Below are 12,897 nucleotides of genomic sequence, written 5' to 3'. Positions count from 1 at the left end.
TTTTGTTGGTCACGAAGAACATCTTACTGTTGTCATTACAAGTGACGGAGCCAGGAGAAGTATGCTAATCAAACAAAAAAATAAGTAGTTCCTTCACTACCGATTCCACCGCTCGTTTACCGGCTTTACGGCCTACTCTGCAAACAAATACTAAAGCCATCGTTTTGGCCAAATCCTTTCCCATGCCCGCCTTCATATATGGAAATGTGATTAATATCTGAATTAGATGCTCTGCGAGCGTAAAGTAAGGTAACTTATAAAGATCTTGCAAAGAAGGAGGGAAATTTTGGCTTTTTGAGGCAATTAGCACTCAAGAAGGTGATGAAGATAATGACAGATGTTAAAGAGTGTCATAATTAATTTAGTTAATGTCGTAAATAACAAGAGACTACATTTGTGTGATGGTTCGCTCTATCAAGAACAATGCCAGCCAAGTTACATTGGTATCCTGTGCATATCTTATCTAGAGACTGAAATGTTAATAAAACCATCTCGAATTTAAACCACAAAGACTTTGAAGTTGCACCAACTTTCCAATATTTCGTGGCGTCTCGTAAGCGGATTTAATCTTAAGTTTGGAAACTGTAGACTTCATGTGAGATTCAGTCCTTTTGCGAACTTTTATCTGTTAATCAACACAACACTCTACATGGATTAACAATAGTATAGGCCCATTTTCAAGAGTTCGACTTAGTCTCAACATTGCTCTCAATGTCAGTTTTCCACGCCGTGCGCCATTATTCTTCTTCAGAACACTTGAAAACATAAAAAGCACACCAACTCAATTAAGGGCAAATATTTTCATCGTAGAGACCACCAGGCATAACTCGTCCTCTTATTATAAGCAAGTTGTTCTCAAATCTCATGAGAAATGCCATACCAACTCTTTGGAGAAGTCGTTAGTTGCCCAACAAATAAAAAAGTTCAACCCTTAAATTTCTTACCGATACTGAGTGTAGTTACACACCACTGTTTGGGGACACCATCATTTAAACCAAACCTTTTTATATATATATATATATCTAAATTACGATCCACTAATTAAGTTTTTCATGAAGAAAAGTATTTTAGTGACTGCTTATAATTGATAATAATGGATTTTATCACTGTTATTCCGCTATAGATAGTAAGATTAATAGGATATTGTCCCAAAATTACAATTACATTACTCAAGGGTTGTAATGAGCCTGGTTTCACGCGAGATTTTACTTCTAAAACTTTGTTGAAATTCTGAAATGCTCCAAAAAAAAGCTTAAAAGGCTATCTTGGATTACGACCCATACTCGTATTTAAAAAGCTCTTTTATTTGGGAATAGCCCCCTGACGTACTTCCGAGCGCTCCAAAATGTACTTGAACTTTTCAGCCTGCAGCTTAACATGGTGGCGAAATTCTATTAAGTGTTAGTTGTTGCCTCCCAAGCGACTTCCCAAATGTTGACAAAAACGACAACGCAAACAACTACGGCAGGAAATCATTTGATTGAAATAAATTGCGATCACTGCGCAAAAACCAATGGAATTAACTTTATTTCTGGTTTGAACGCTTGGAGACATTCTGTATGTGTGTCAAACTAAGTATACTGTAGGAAAGGGATTATGGTGAACTCGCCCCATAACAAGTTCACCCTTTATTACCCTTTTTTTGCCGCCTAAGGTAAAACAAGTTCGCCCCCCTCCCTTTTATCAGCTCGCCCCTAAATCTTTTGACTTGTTTCCCTACTACAGAACTGTATTTTTTTCATGTCCAAGTCGTTATATTTGTTTGCGACCAATATGATTTTTTCACATGCAAATCCAAGCCACGTTTAAAACGCACGAGTTGTGCATGAGTAATGCAAAGCCGCTACGTTTCTCGTCTAAATCTAACGAGTTTCACACAATTTTGTCCTTTTTTGCGCAGCAAAATTTAAGAACTAGTTATCTCAAAAAAATAATCTTTTTAACGGGCTACTACTTATGAGTTTAAGTTTTTATAAATTAGAAAGTTTTCATTGATACATCCACTATCTTTGCATTATTATTATTTTTTTTTTATCATGAAGGTTCAATTACGACCTTCCACTGAAAAATCGCCTATTCATTCCTCAATAAATCCTCAAGGACGTTAACGTTTTAATACTCTCTGGTTGGATTGACGTTAAATTTGCATTCTTCCAGGGAATAAGCGGACAAATTAAACTCCTATTCAGTTTCTCCTAACTCTTTCCAAGTCCAGTTGCTGCTCATAATTGGTATCAAGAAGTAATTGACCTATATTTGCTCTGTGTCCGTCCGTCAGTCAGTCAGCTCAGAGGTAATTCCTCCGCCCCGGCCCCTCACCCCTTCGAAGTAAATCTCTTCGGTTAAGCGCTTGCATGACCGATTTCGTCTCCATTCAATCATCGAGAGCGACAGTCTTACTGCATATTTAAATGGCTATTTATCTTGAGTATCCAGTCATGATGTCCGACTAAAGGTATTCACGAAGTCATATTGTTTCCATCAGTGACGCCGTACTTTCCACAAATTACAGTGCCTGGTGTATGTTATGGCAATTATTTAGGACCAAAAGTTGGGGTCACACGATGAGTTGCATTCCTCATGATCAAGTTCAATTAAGGTAAAAAAAGTATCTGAGTTGCCAAAGGTAACAGTAGAATCAAGAGTATGATACCAAGCTGATGTGAACTTTCAAGATCTATGCGGAAGAGTCAAAGCTGCTGTTATTTTAAATCAAAAGACCCTGTATCATGACAGACGGATCAAAATCAACCAAAAGAGACTGATGAAATGTTATAAATCTGGAAATCAAACGATAGACGTCACGGAGATTACCAATTAATTATAAAGGGCTGAACTTTATTCATTCAAATAACACGTGACTATGTACTTGAGTCCGTTTGATGACTTACGCCCACGGGTACAAATCGCTTGTCTCAAAAGATGACATCATTTCTTTCGAAACTTCCATTTACCCGGAAAATCACGCCCAATGACGGGTAAATTTTCATAAGCTCCTCGTCTTAACCGGATACACGATAAAAAAGGTTCTTTTCATGACAGAGAGAAGTGATGGATTTTAATTTTTCAGACTTATATCTACGTGGCTTGATGGTTTTCACCACGCATGTCCGGTTACTTTGCTGTCACTACTGCAAGCAACACCTCATGGGTTAATGAGGAGTGAGTTCAGCATCCATGCACCTTTCTTCCTCCCATATCATCTCGACACTTACCTGGGTAAGTTAAGGACCTTGCCCTACTTTTGGTCTCTTTAAACAAGAGTAAAATCAAAGGTTAATTATATAACAGTCTTACTTACAGGTTCAGAGAAGCATATCGAAAGAATTTAAGGCCGGTAAAAACTCCTGAAGATAGAATCTTTAATTGGTTGTTGGAGAAGTTCCTATAATCAACAATTACAACAACAAAGTGTAAGCTATTACACAGAGAATAATTTTCTGCTTAATGAATAATAGTGTTTGACTTCATATTGATATGATTTAAAAGTTAGGACTATTTTATGTACCTTCATTGACTCTCCAAAATTTAACTTGGCTTTAGCCGCACTGAAGCTGTTTACTTAAGTAAACTTATCCTGGGGCTGAATAATATTATTTACTTGGTATTTTCTGAAGGCCTTAACATCTGCTAATCTTATTAAAAGTAAAAATTTCGAAATCATAAGACGGACGAGTTTCGTTTAATTGGGTGGAGTTGAAATTTAGTTCAAAAGTCAACCACAATGTTGCAACGCAACAGTAACTAACGAAGTTGTTTATTAGACGGGCATTTATATCATACAGTTTCATTGCTGTAGAAGTTTTTCTTTTGATCGCAACGTAGTCTTTGTAGTAATTTTTTATTTATGTTTCCTTCTCTTCATAGCTTTAGTTGCTTGTAATATTTTAACTCTTAAATTGTTATGTGCATTTGAAGATGTTACAGAATTTGCGCATCACTCAAGAAGTAGGCAGAAACACTCGACTACGTCTCTTGTTTCCCCCACACTTCTTTGGTGCTCTAGCCACTTTCTGCGTGCTTTAATTTACAAAGGAACAGAGCAGATTCACGAATTCTTTCTTTGTTAAATCTTTCTGGTCACACATCTAAACAGTTATTGTTATGAACTCTCAGATAAATGCGCATTATAATAAGTTTTTTTTTCTGTTTTGAAAAAGAAAGATAGTATATACAGTGTGACGGAAAACTATTTCGTTACCGTTAGTGAAAAAAGAAACGTAATGGGATCCTATAGGCAGTAAGGGCCACGTATAGAGAGATGACTCCAAGAGGATGTTGGCTCCTTGCATAACTTCTGTTATATTTATTGGTTTTTCACTTTTCCTTTTGCTTTTAAGTAGTTTTTGATTTACAGAAGAACAATCTTACTCACAGCTCTATTTTAGCGTAGTCATAAACGTGAATGCCAGCAAATACTCTTGGAGGAATATCTTGTAACTTGTTGTTGGACAGGTCCCTATAATCAACAAGTCAACGCAACAAATCGTATACTTAGAGATGTAGTGGAAATTGGTACTTTTCTTAAAAGTGCCTTTTATCTTCTTAAATTCAAATCAGTGAATGCGTAATTACATAGCGGAGTTTACTTTGCATCAAACTAATGAGCAAACAATGTGGAGTTCTGCTAAGTTTGGAACCGATAGACTTTTACAACGGTCATTTTTATTTTTTTTTATATCGTACTTGGTACTCGTGCTGCGTGAAAAACTTAATGCATCTCTCATCTATTACGGGCGATTTTACGGAAAAATTATACAAGAAAAACGGTTACGCAAAAATGAAACCTTCGACTTGGTTTATTTATCAAAACGTAGCAATAGTTTAAGAAGACAATAAAAACACGCATGATCGGTCTAAAGGTCAATCCCGACGTTGTAACGCAATAGTGACTAACGCGAAAGTGTCACGCGAGAGTGTGAGGAGGAGGAGCATGTGTGTATGCAACATATAGAGACAGATCAGTTTGCGCAGTCGCGTGTAGTCGTCGTTGTATCACCGGCTCAAGCTGCCTCCGTTTTCTATTCGCTCTGCGCTGTTGTTTAAATTACTCCCTATTTTATCGGATAACTTCATTTCCTGTGTATATCATGTCCTAAACATTTATGAAGGCACAAAGATCTCGGGTAGAAGATATATGCATCATGCAATCTATCAGTCAGCGTTGAGTTCGACCCACCATCTTGGAATTTCATCTTCTACAAGAAGGCATAGTGACTTTACTCGTCGGAGATCTTACACACCATACTTTGCTCAGCAACTTGTGGCGACATTTGTTGCTGGTCCACTTATCGCGACTTTAACAACAAATAGTTTTACTTTGAAACGTAGACGACGGAACCATCACAACCATTCCAATCTTGCGCAGATAAAGTGTGTATCCAATCTTCATTAGACAACAACAGCTATACTCATCTGACTGTGTGCACGTTGAATACTCGCTGTATTGCGAACAAATCTGCATTATTTGCTGATTGCGTCTATCAATGTAATGTCGACTTATTTGTAAAAACTGAAACCTTGTTATCGGATAACGACCCTGTAATTTGCAATGCGATAGCTTCTCCTGGCTTCAAGCTATATTTATTTGTCCCAAGAGTGATCGTGAAAGTGGGGGTACGCATCTTCTGTTTATTTTTTTAACATTTTTATGGGGCATGACTTATATAATATTGGTATAACGATACAATATACCTTAAAAATCGAAAATACAAGATAAAGCAAACACATTCATTGAGAGAGAAAAGCAGACAAAAAAAGTCGGGGACACAGTGGGACTGGTGCGAACGGGACACAAGGACCTATGCAAGGCACCGCCCGTGAGATGAAAAAGGAAACAAAATCATGAACATTGAGATCGGTAATACCACTCAGACATTTGAACTGGAAAACGAGATCATTTGAAATTTAAAAAAGAAAACGAGATTTAATATGATTAGGCTGCTTTTTTCGCAAACTCTAATTCGTTCAAGAACGTCATTTGAATGTTCCGACTCTCTCGTCTCCATCAAATCTTCGAAATTCACGTCTCAGATTTGTCCTAATATATCGTGACCGTACTCAAAGAACCAATCCTCTGACTATTACCAGTTTTATTGAGGAGTTTTCAGACTTCTTGGAACCTATTATTTTTTCTTATGATCCTCTTTTCTTAACTGATGATTTCGATATCCGCGTTGATGATCACAATGACACAGCGGCCTGTCATTTTTTTTTTATTTATTGGAGTCGATATCATTAACGCGACATGTGTCGGAATCAACACATGAACTGGGCCATGTATTGGATCTGAAAATTACGCGGAACTCAGATAACTTAAGCAGCTGTTAATGTATGCCTGAAATCCTGTTTTCGTTTAATCTGACACTGCTATTCAGACTGAAAACAACTCGACCACCCTTAAAGTTAACCATGTTTCATCAAACGCGTTTAGAAAGCTGCGATCATTTGATATGAACGCATTTCTTACGATGAAAAGTATCGAACACTGCGTAAGGGACATCCATTCATGGATGTTGAACGATTATCCTAAACAATAATAAGACCGGATACCTCATTATTGGACACCACAAAAGGGGAAAATTGGATACCTGTCAGTGCTCGTGTTGTTGACTCGAACATCAAACCTGTGCCCATCGCTAGCAGTAAAATATCTGCGTCTGGTGTGATTTCAGGCTGTCTGTGCCAACACACGTCACAAATATATGCAGCTTTTCATTTCTCACAACAATCAATAGTCAACAGAGGTCCTCATTGGTGTGTTCATTACAACCCGAATAGGCTGTTACAACAGCTTTCTGAATGTATCAGCAGTTTTTTTTATACCTAAACTTCAGCGGATAAAGAATGCTTGGGCTAGACTGATCTTCAGAGAACAAAATTTTTGTCATATAACGTCGCTCAGTTTTTCATTACATTGGCTACTGATAAGAAAAAGAATGGAGTTTAAAATACTTCTAATTACTTTTATGATTCGTTAAATAAGAAATTTTTAGCTCATTCTTACCAAATTATGATCTCGGAATTTCCAGTTACAGACCCGCTCTTAGTCATACCTGTTTTAAGTCTGAAGCTAGCCTGGGTGAACTTGTTTTGATAAAATACTTGAATGCACTTCCTCTGAATATGGGGAGTGAATAACTAACTTCGAAATCGCATTTTTTTTAATGGGCATTTTTAATCAGAGCGTTTTATTATAGTTCAAATTTCTCTTTTAATTATGATTTAGTCGTTGTGGTAACCTTTCATTCACATTCCCTTCACTTCATAGCTTTAGTTGATTGTAATATTTTTTTAACTCTTGTGATGCACATTTGAAAATTTCATGGAATTTGCACATCTAGACTTATTACTATGATTATGATTATGATTGTTATTATTATTATTATTATTATTATTCTCATTATCATCTTTAAAATACCCCAGTCTCATCAATGTTAAGGAGTAGCTTTGTTCATAAGATATTCCAAGGGTGAGTGTTGCTTCGCTCATGTATGAATGCTATCCAATAAAGGAGGAGCAATACTCCGAGACACAATCGCTTCCTGCCATCTTCAAATCGAGTAGTGGTACAAGGCCAAGACGATTATTGACTTTTTTTTTCTCAAAACAATGTCAAATCCTCTGCACTAAATAAACTGTGTTGCTCACATATAGATTCCACTTACTACCGAGTGCCTTAGAGTGTCCTTCTAATTCAGGAAGGAACGTTTTGGGTAGAAAAACTTACATACCATTTAATGCAATGCGACGGTACTACAGCCCAACTAATCAACGCAACTAAAGAAGTTTCTTGTGTTTACAATCAAGCCGTAATTTCGCAGTACAGGAAAGGGCCAGAGCAGAATAAACTTCGACACCGTAAACAATGCACAAAGAAGAAAACATTTTAGCTCTCTATTTTTGTTAAGAGAACCAAGCCAAAATCAAAGATGGGGAAATATTCAAAAGATACCCTTCAAACATGCTGATGAACGAACTAGAGTTGAGCTATCGATGTAACAGTAGCTGACACTGTAAAAAGATGGTTTCGTGCTTAGTTTTAAAATTAGTATATCACAACAGCTGATTCGGACAGTTTTTCTTTTGTAAAGTTTCGATAAAAAGCTCCACTAGCAACATGTTCTGTCGATTGGAATCGTTAGTACGCGTCATTTTGCAAAAAATTTCTATCGCTTTGAAAGAAACCTTGATACCCTTGATACAACGTGCTGGTTGATTCACGTATTTAAAAAAAAAACAAAAAAAAAGTGTTCGAAGCGACCGAAAATAAGTCACGATGGCTCTTTCTCAAAAGCAACCTCGTGTTAAAGAATAATGTTGAGTCAGTCCGTTGTAATTTATATGAATTATAATTCAGATTTAAAGGAATATCTGCATGGTGCATGACAAAGTATATAATTAAAAAAACTCTCGGTACGATTTAAATAATGTGCAACTATTTTTAACATTATCGGATATATCTTATTGAAAAGTTAACTTGGCCTTACTAATATTCCTTTATTCTAAGGCCGAATAGCATTGTTTATTCAGCATTTTCTGAGGTTGATACTATCTGCAAATCCGAGTAGAGATAATGATTTCAAAACCATAAGACACATAATATTTCGATTACTTGGCTGGAATGAAAATCTAATTTGAAGAAGTAATAAACAGATTGTTAAAATAAACTTTATGTGCTGAAGCTGTTTACCGATTTGAAATGTCTCTTTAGGATTAACGTCGCTCGTGATCATAATAGATTCATTAGTTATTCGGTTTCATTTGTTAAATTGAATCGAACTCGCTTATTGATAAACTTAACGAAATATTTGAAATCATCTTAAAAAAAGATGCATCCTTTCAACCCCTCTAGACACAAATTTCAACGGTTACTTTAAGGAACCCTTGGGCTAAATGTTTTCTGCTGATCGAAAAGTAACAATACGGTGAGAAAACTATTTCGTTACCGTTAGCTGTAATACAAACTTTGTGAAACAAGAGGCTTTGTGTGATCTTATTAAGCAGTTATAGACGGTTTGAAAGTGGTGGCTCGAGCTACTGGATGTTTGGCTCCATAGTTAACCAAATTCAATTTCAATTTATTGATTTCCGATTATTTGTTTTGCTTTTCATCAACGTTGATTTGCAGTATAGGAGTCTTACTTACAGCGTCAACAGCCCCTCGTAGGGAATCTTGATGCCAGCGAATACTCCTCGCGTTAAATGCTGTAACCGGTTATTGGACAAGTTTCTGGAATAAATAAGTCATTTTAAAGAAGCGTGAACTCTGCTGTCTGCGACGTGTGTTTTCCTACATCTTGAACGCACCCGATGCTTTTTCAAAATAATAATAACGTTTGCATTTACCTCGCACTAGTGGATAATTAGATCAAGTTACTCTATCCTTGATAGATTCTGATGTAAAATAACATCGTTCAATTAATTTACCGACATTTCAAGGCACACCATCTGGTTTTCTAAGCAGTGACACAAATTTTAAAAGATGGCGAAAACTTTGATCAGATTAATTGCTTGTCGATGATTAAAACTCGCATATTGAAAGAATGGAGGACTCATTTTAAATCACCTGTTGTTATATTCCTTTAATCTTGCTGGTGATAAGACCGAATAGTTTATTGAAACGAAAAGTGACCAGAGAGAATCTTTCAGTCGAAACAATGAAGAGTAACGTTGATATTAGCACATGAATGTAATCTGAAATTCTTTCAGAACTCTCAGCATAGATTTATTAACACACTAAAATTAACTGAATTTTCATTTGAGCCACGAGCTCAATGACATCCATCCACCATGAAATTTGTCAGAGATTGAAAGACCAAAGCGACGCGGTCGGGGAAGAGAGAGGTGATTGATTACTGCTGCAAAAGCGTCGCGCTGTTTCGCAATTTAGGTTGTTAAGACAACTTTCTTTTTCGTCTACCTTAAGTTGAAAAAGAAAAGAGAAAAAAAATACCTACAAGGCAGGCAGCAGAGGTAGTTTTACGGCTGGTACGGGAACAAAAAAAATATAATCTCTTGTACAAGAGGCAAAAGCGCAAAAAGTGTGATTCTCAAAAAGGCGAGGAATGAGTCGGAAAATGTTTGGGCTTGCCATGTTTTTTAACTTTGAATGTTGATAATGTCAAAGAGGGTTTCTCGTATAGCTTGCGAAACGTCAGTGCATTAAGTGTCATTTTCAAAAGGACGCGAAAAGGATTGAAACATTTCTTCGGGTCAATCGAAAATGGCGCGGAAGTTTTTGAATATGGAATGGTTATGAAGTTGTAAAGAGGATAACTGTTTGGTTCTCGCAACCAGAGCGCGAATGTTTGTGATTTTGATTGTTTACTAAGCCGTTTTGGGCTGAAAGAGGTCACAGAAAGAATTTCATGGGCAATTCGAGAGAAAACTGCACAAATAAGGTGTGATTGTAAAGATGCTAAACGGGTCAAAAATGTCGATAAAGTCGCAGAAAGAGTTTACCGCTTGGCGCATGCGTAAACAGTTTGAAAGAGCGTGATCATAAAAAGAGGAGGAATGGGTCGAAAAACATTTGGCTCATTGAAAAAAGTGTTTGAATTTTGAATGTTGATGAAGCCGAACTAAGAGGTTATTTTGAAGCTAAGCTCGAGCGTCACCTGAGCGAAGAAGTGTGTTTTTCAAGCGCAGAGTGGATCGAAAAACTTATTTTGCCCAATGGACGGCGGTGCGAAGAATGAACTTTTTTAACTCTCTTCCATGCGTCATCCATTTGATAAGCAAAATCAAGATAAGAAAAATAGAGTTTAATCTAGAAAAAATCGAATGACTAAAATCTTCTACAAGCTAATCCCAGGAAACATGATTGGTTCGCTGACGTGCTTGCAATTGAGAGAGCGGAAATTTGACTTTGTAACGTTTTTTTATAAGGAGGAGTATAGATAAACCATGTTCCTTCAATTCAATTCGGCCGAGGTTGTCCTAGAGACGTTAACGTTTCAAATAAATCTCACCCTGAGACTACCACTTGAACCATCTCCAGAGCTCTGTTTAAGTTTAAGCTTTGAAACTAAAGGATATTCGTAAAGTTGACAGCTTTTAAGGGGAAAGTTCTATGACAGTGCTCAACGCATGAATAAGCTGTCTAATATAGAACTGAAAAAGTTTCCAAAACCAAAATAAAAGCTTGTAACCGGAATCCAAACTGTTATGTCACAGGCACGCCATGATCCTAATGGATAACGCATGTTTTAAAGCAAAAACATTCCTTGGTAAAATCACACCGCCCTAGGAATATGAAATATTATTATCGACGCACTGGGTTAAAGGCGGTTGAACAGGGAAGATTATTTACCAGTTATGTCGTTATGTTGAAGGAATTGGCCACTCAAAGTGAGCATCATCGAATTGTATTGTTTGAATTAATTTCATAACTAGATCTAACCATGATAAACGACGTTTTGTTATCTAGTTGCAATGGTACACTTATGTCCCCCAAGCATGAAGATAAGTCTCTTACCGGAGACTCCAGATAAATATGTAATGTAAGTGGACTAAGTTGCCAAAGACAAGTTGCCAATTTAAGAAATATTGTATTATTTTATATTTTTTGACAGGATGTTTAGATTCCAACTCAATCTGATGCGAAAGCCCATATCATGTCTCTATACATCGGCGTATGGTCAAAAAATCATTAATGAATGTTCGTAAGCTAAAGAAACGTCCTCCTCACAGATATTCTAGCCTTGTGTTGTTACTAAAGGCCCCTGCTGGCAACTTCTGCAACTCGTTCTTGGACAGGTCCCTAGGAACAAATTAACAAATCAATCATCTATTTATAAAGGGAGTAAGTTTCTAAAGAAACTCTGGTGCTACGTCGGTGGAAGAGTATAATAGGATAATTTGGAACTATCAGCTGATTTGATAACGTAAATTGGCGATTTGCTCTGACGAAGGGCTAACGCTTGAAACCGCAGCTTTGAAACTAATTACGATGCCCCATTCACGTTAACAAATCGGTTAATAATACCAAATTACCTAATTACTTTATTTACTCCACTGTTAACCAGAATTAAATAGATTACAAAAAAAATTAAGGACTTGCACTGTCCGTAGGGTGCTTTTTAATTTGAGCCTCACGCAAAAATGAACTTGCTATGAGTTTTTCCTTTAACTTTAAAACATTTTCCGATTTCATAATGGCTGATCTACGGAAATGTAGATTTATCGGGATTATCCTTATGCCATTCATCTTTCCGATGGAGTAGTGATCATTTAATCAAGATAACTTTTATCAACTAATAGATCAGTACACTTCCTCCAACAATTTAGTTTGAACTTTTCGGCCAATTCCACATCTGTGAGGAATATCTGTGGCAAATTATTGCTTAACAGGTTTTTAACAGTTTTTTTTTGGCTCAAAAAATTACTATAGCAACACTACAGTCTAATACAGTGTCACCCAGTTTTAGCTTTCCGTGTCTATCACTCAAAAGCGAGTGCGGTGAACCCAATATTTAATTATTCAGTACTGGTCAGCACATTATGACTTAGCTCTCGCAAACTGTTAAAGATATTAGAGGAATAAATTTGGACCCACCTTAAATTACCGAAAAGCTTAGGGGGCACTGAGACTACCTCACAGGCTTTTTTGTTCTCAAACTCTCAGCAAAACCTATCTCTTTATATGCTGATTGCAATTTAACATGAAAAAAAAGGTATGATCACCAAACTCACTTTCAAGTAGGAAACACATACAGTTAAAGTTACGACTGTTTTTAAAATACCGGAAAGTTAAATGGTGAACTCCTGCGGCATGGAAAGAAACTATTCGACTTCATTAAACCTTGGGTTTATGAAAATTAGGAAAATTGTTCAAAAACCTCCGTAACGGTCATGATTTTTTTGCTCTTGTACAGCGAGCCATTAAAAGGGTTT

At 36.7% G+C, this 12,897-nt stretch overlaps 1 protein-coding gene across 1 annotated transcript in view; it reads right to left on the bottom strand.

Moving 5' to 3' along the window:
- Positions 1 to 12,897, bottom strand: part of LOC149050809 (uncharacterized) — a 51,301-nt gene that overhangs the window by 30,498 nt on the left and 7,906 nt on the right. The window contains exons 6-9 of the mRNA XM_089198359.1: positions 11,693 to 11,764; positions 9,149 to 9,232; positions 4,376 to 4,459; positions 3,302 to 3,385 (exon numbers count right to left, since the gene is read on the bottom strand). Of these exons, the coding sequence (XP_089054485.1) occupies positions 3,302 to 3,385; positions 4,376 to 4,459; positions 9,149 to 9,232; positions 11,693 to 11,764 (324 nt within the window). The remainder of the gene's footprint in view (positions 1 to 3,301; positions 3,386 to 4,375; positions 4,460 to 9,148; positions 9,233 to 11,692; positions 11,765 to 12,897) is intronic.

Source organism: Pocillopora damicornis, chromosome 2 (assembly GCF_964200805.1).
Source record: "Pocillopora damicornis chromosome 2, jaPocDami1.2, whole genome shotgun sequence".
NCBI classification, from domain to species: domain Eukaryota; kingdom Metazoa; phylum Cnidaria; class Anthozoa; order Scleractinia; family Pocilloporidae; genus Pocillopora; species Pocillopora damicornis.
Note: the sequence above shows the minus strand (reverse complement) of the source record. Positions and strands in the feature narration are given on the sequence as shown.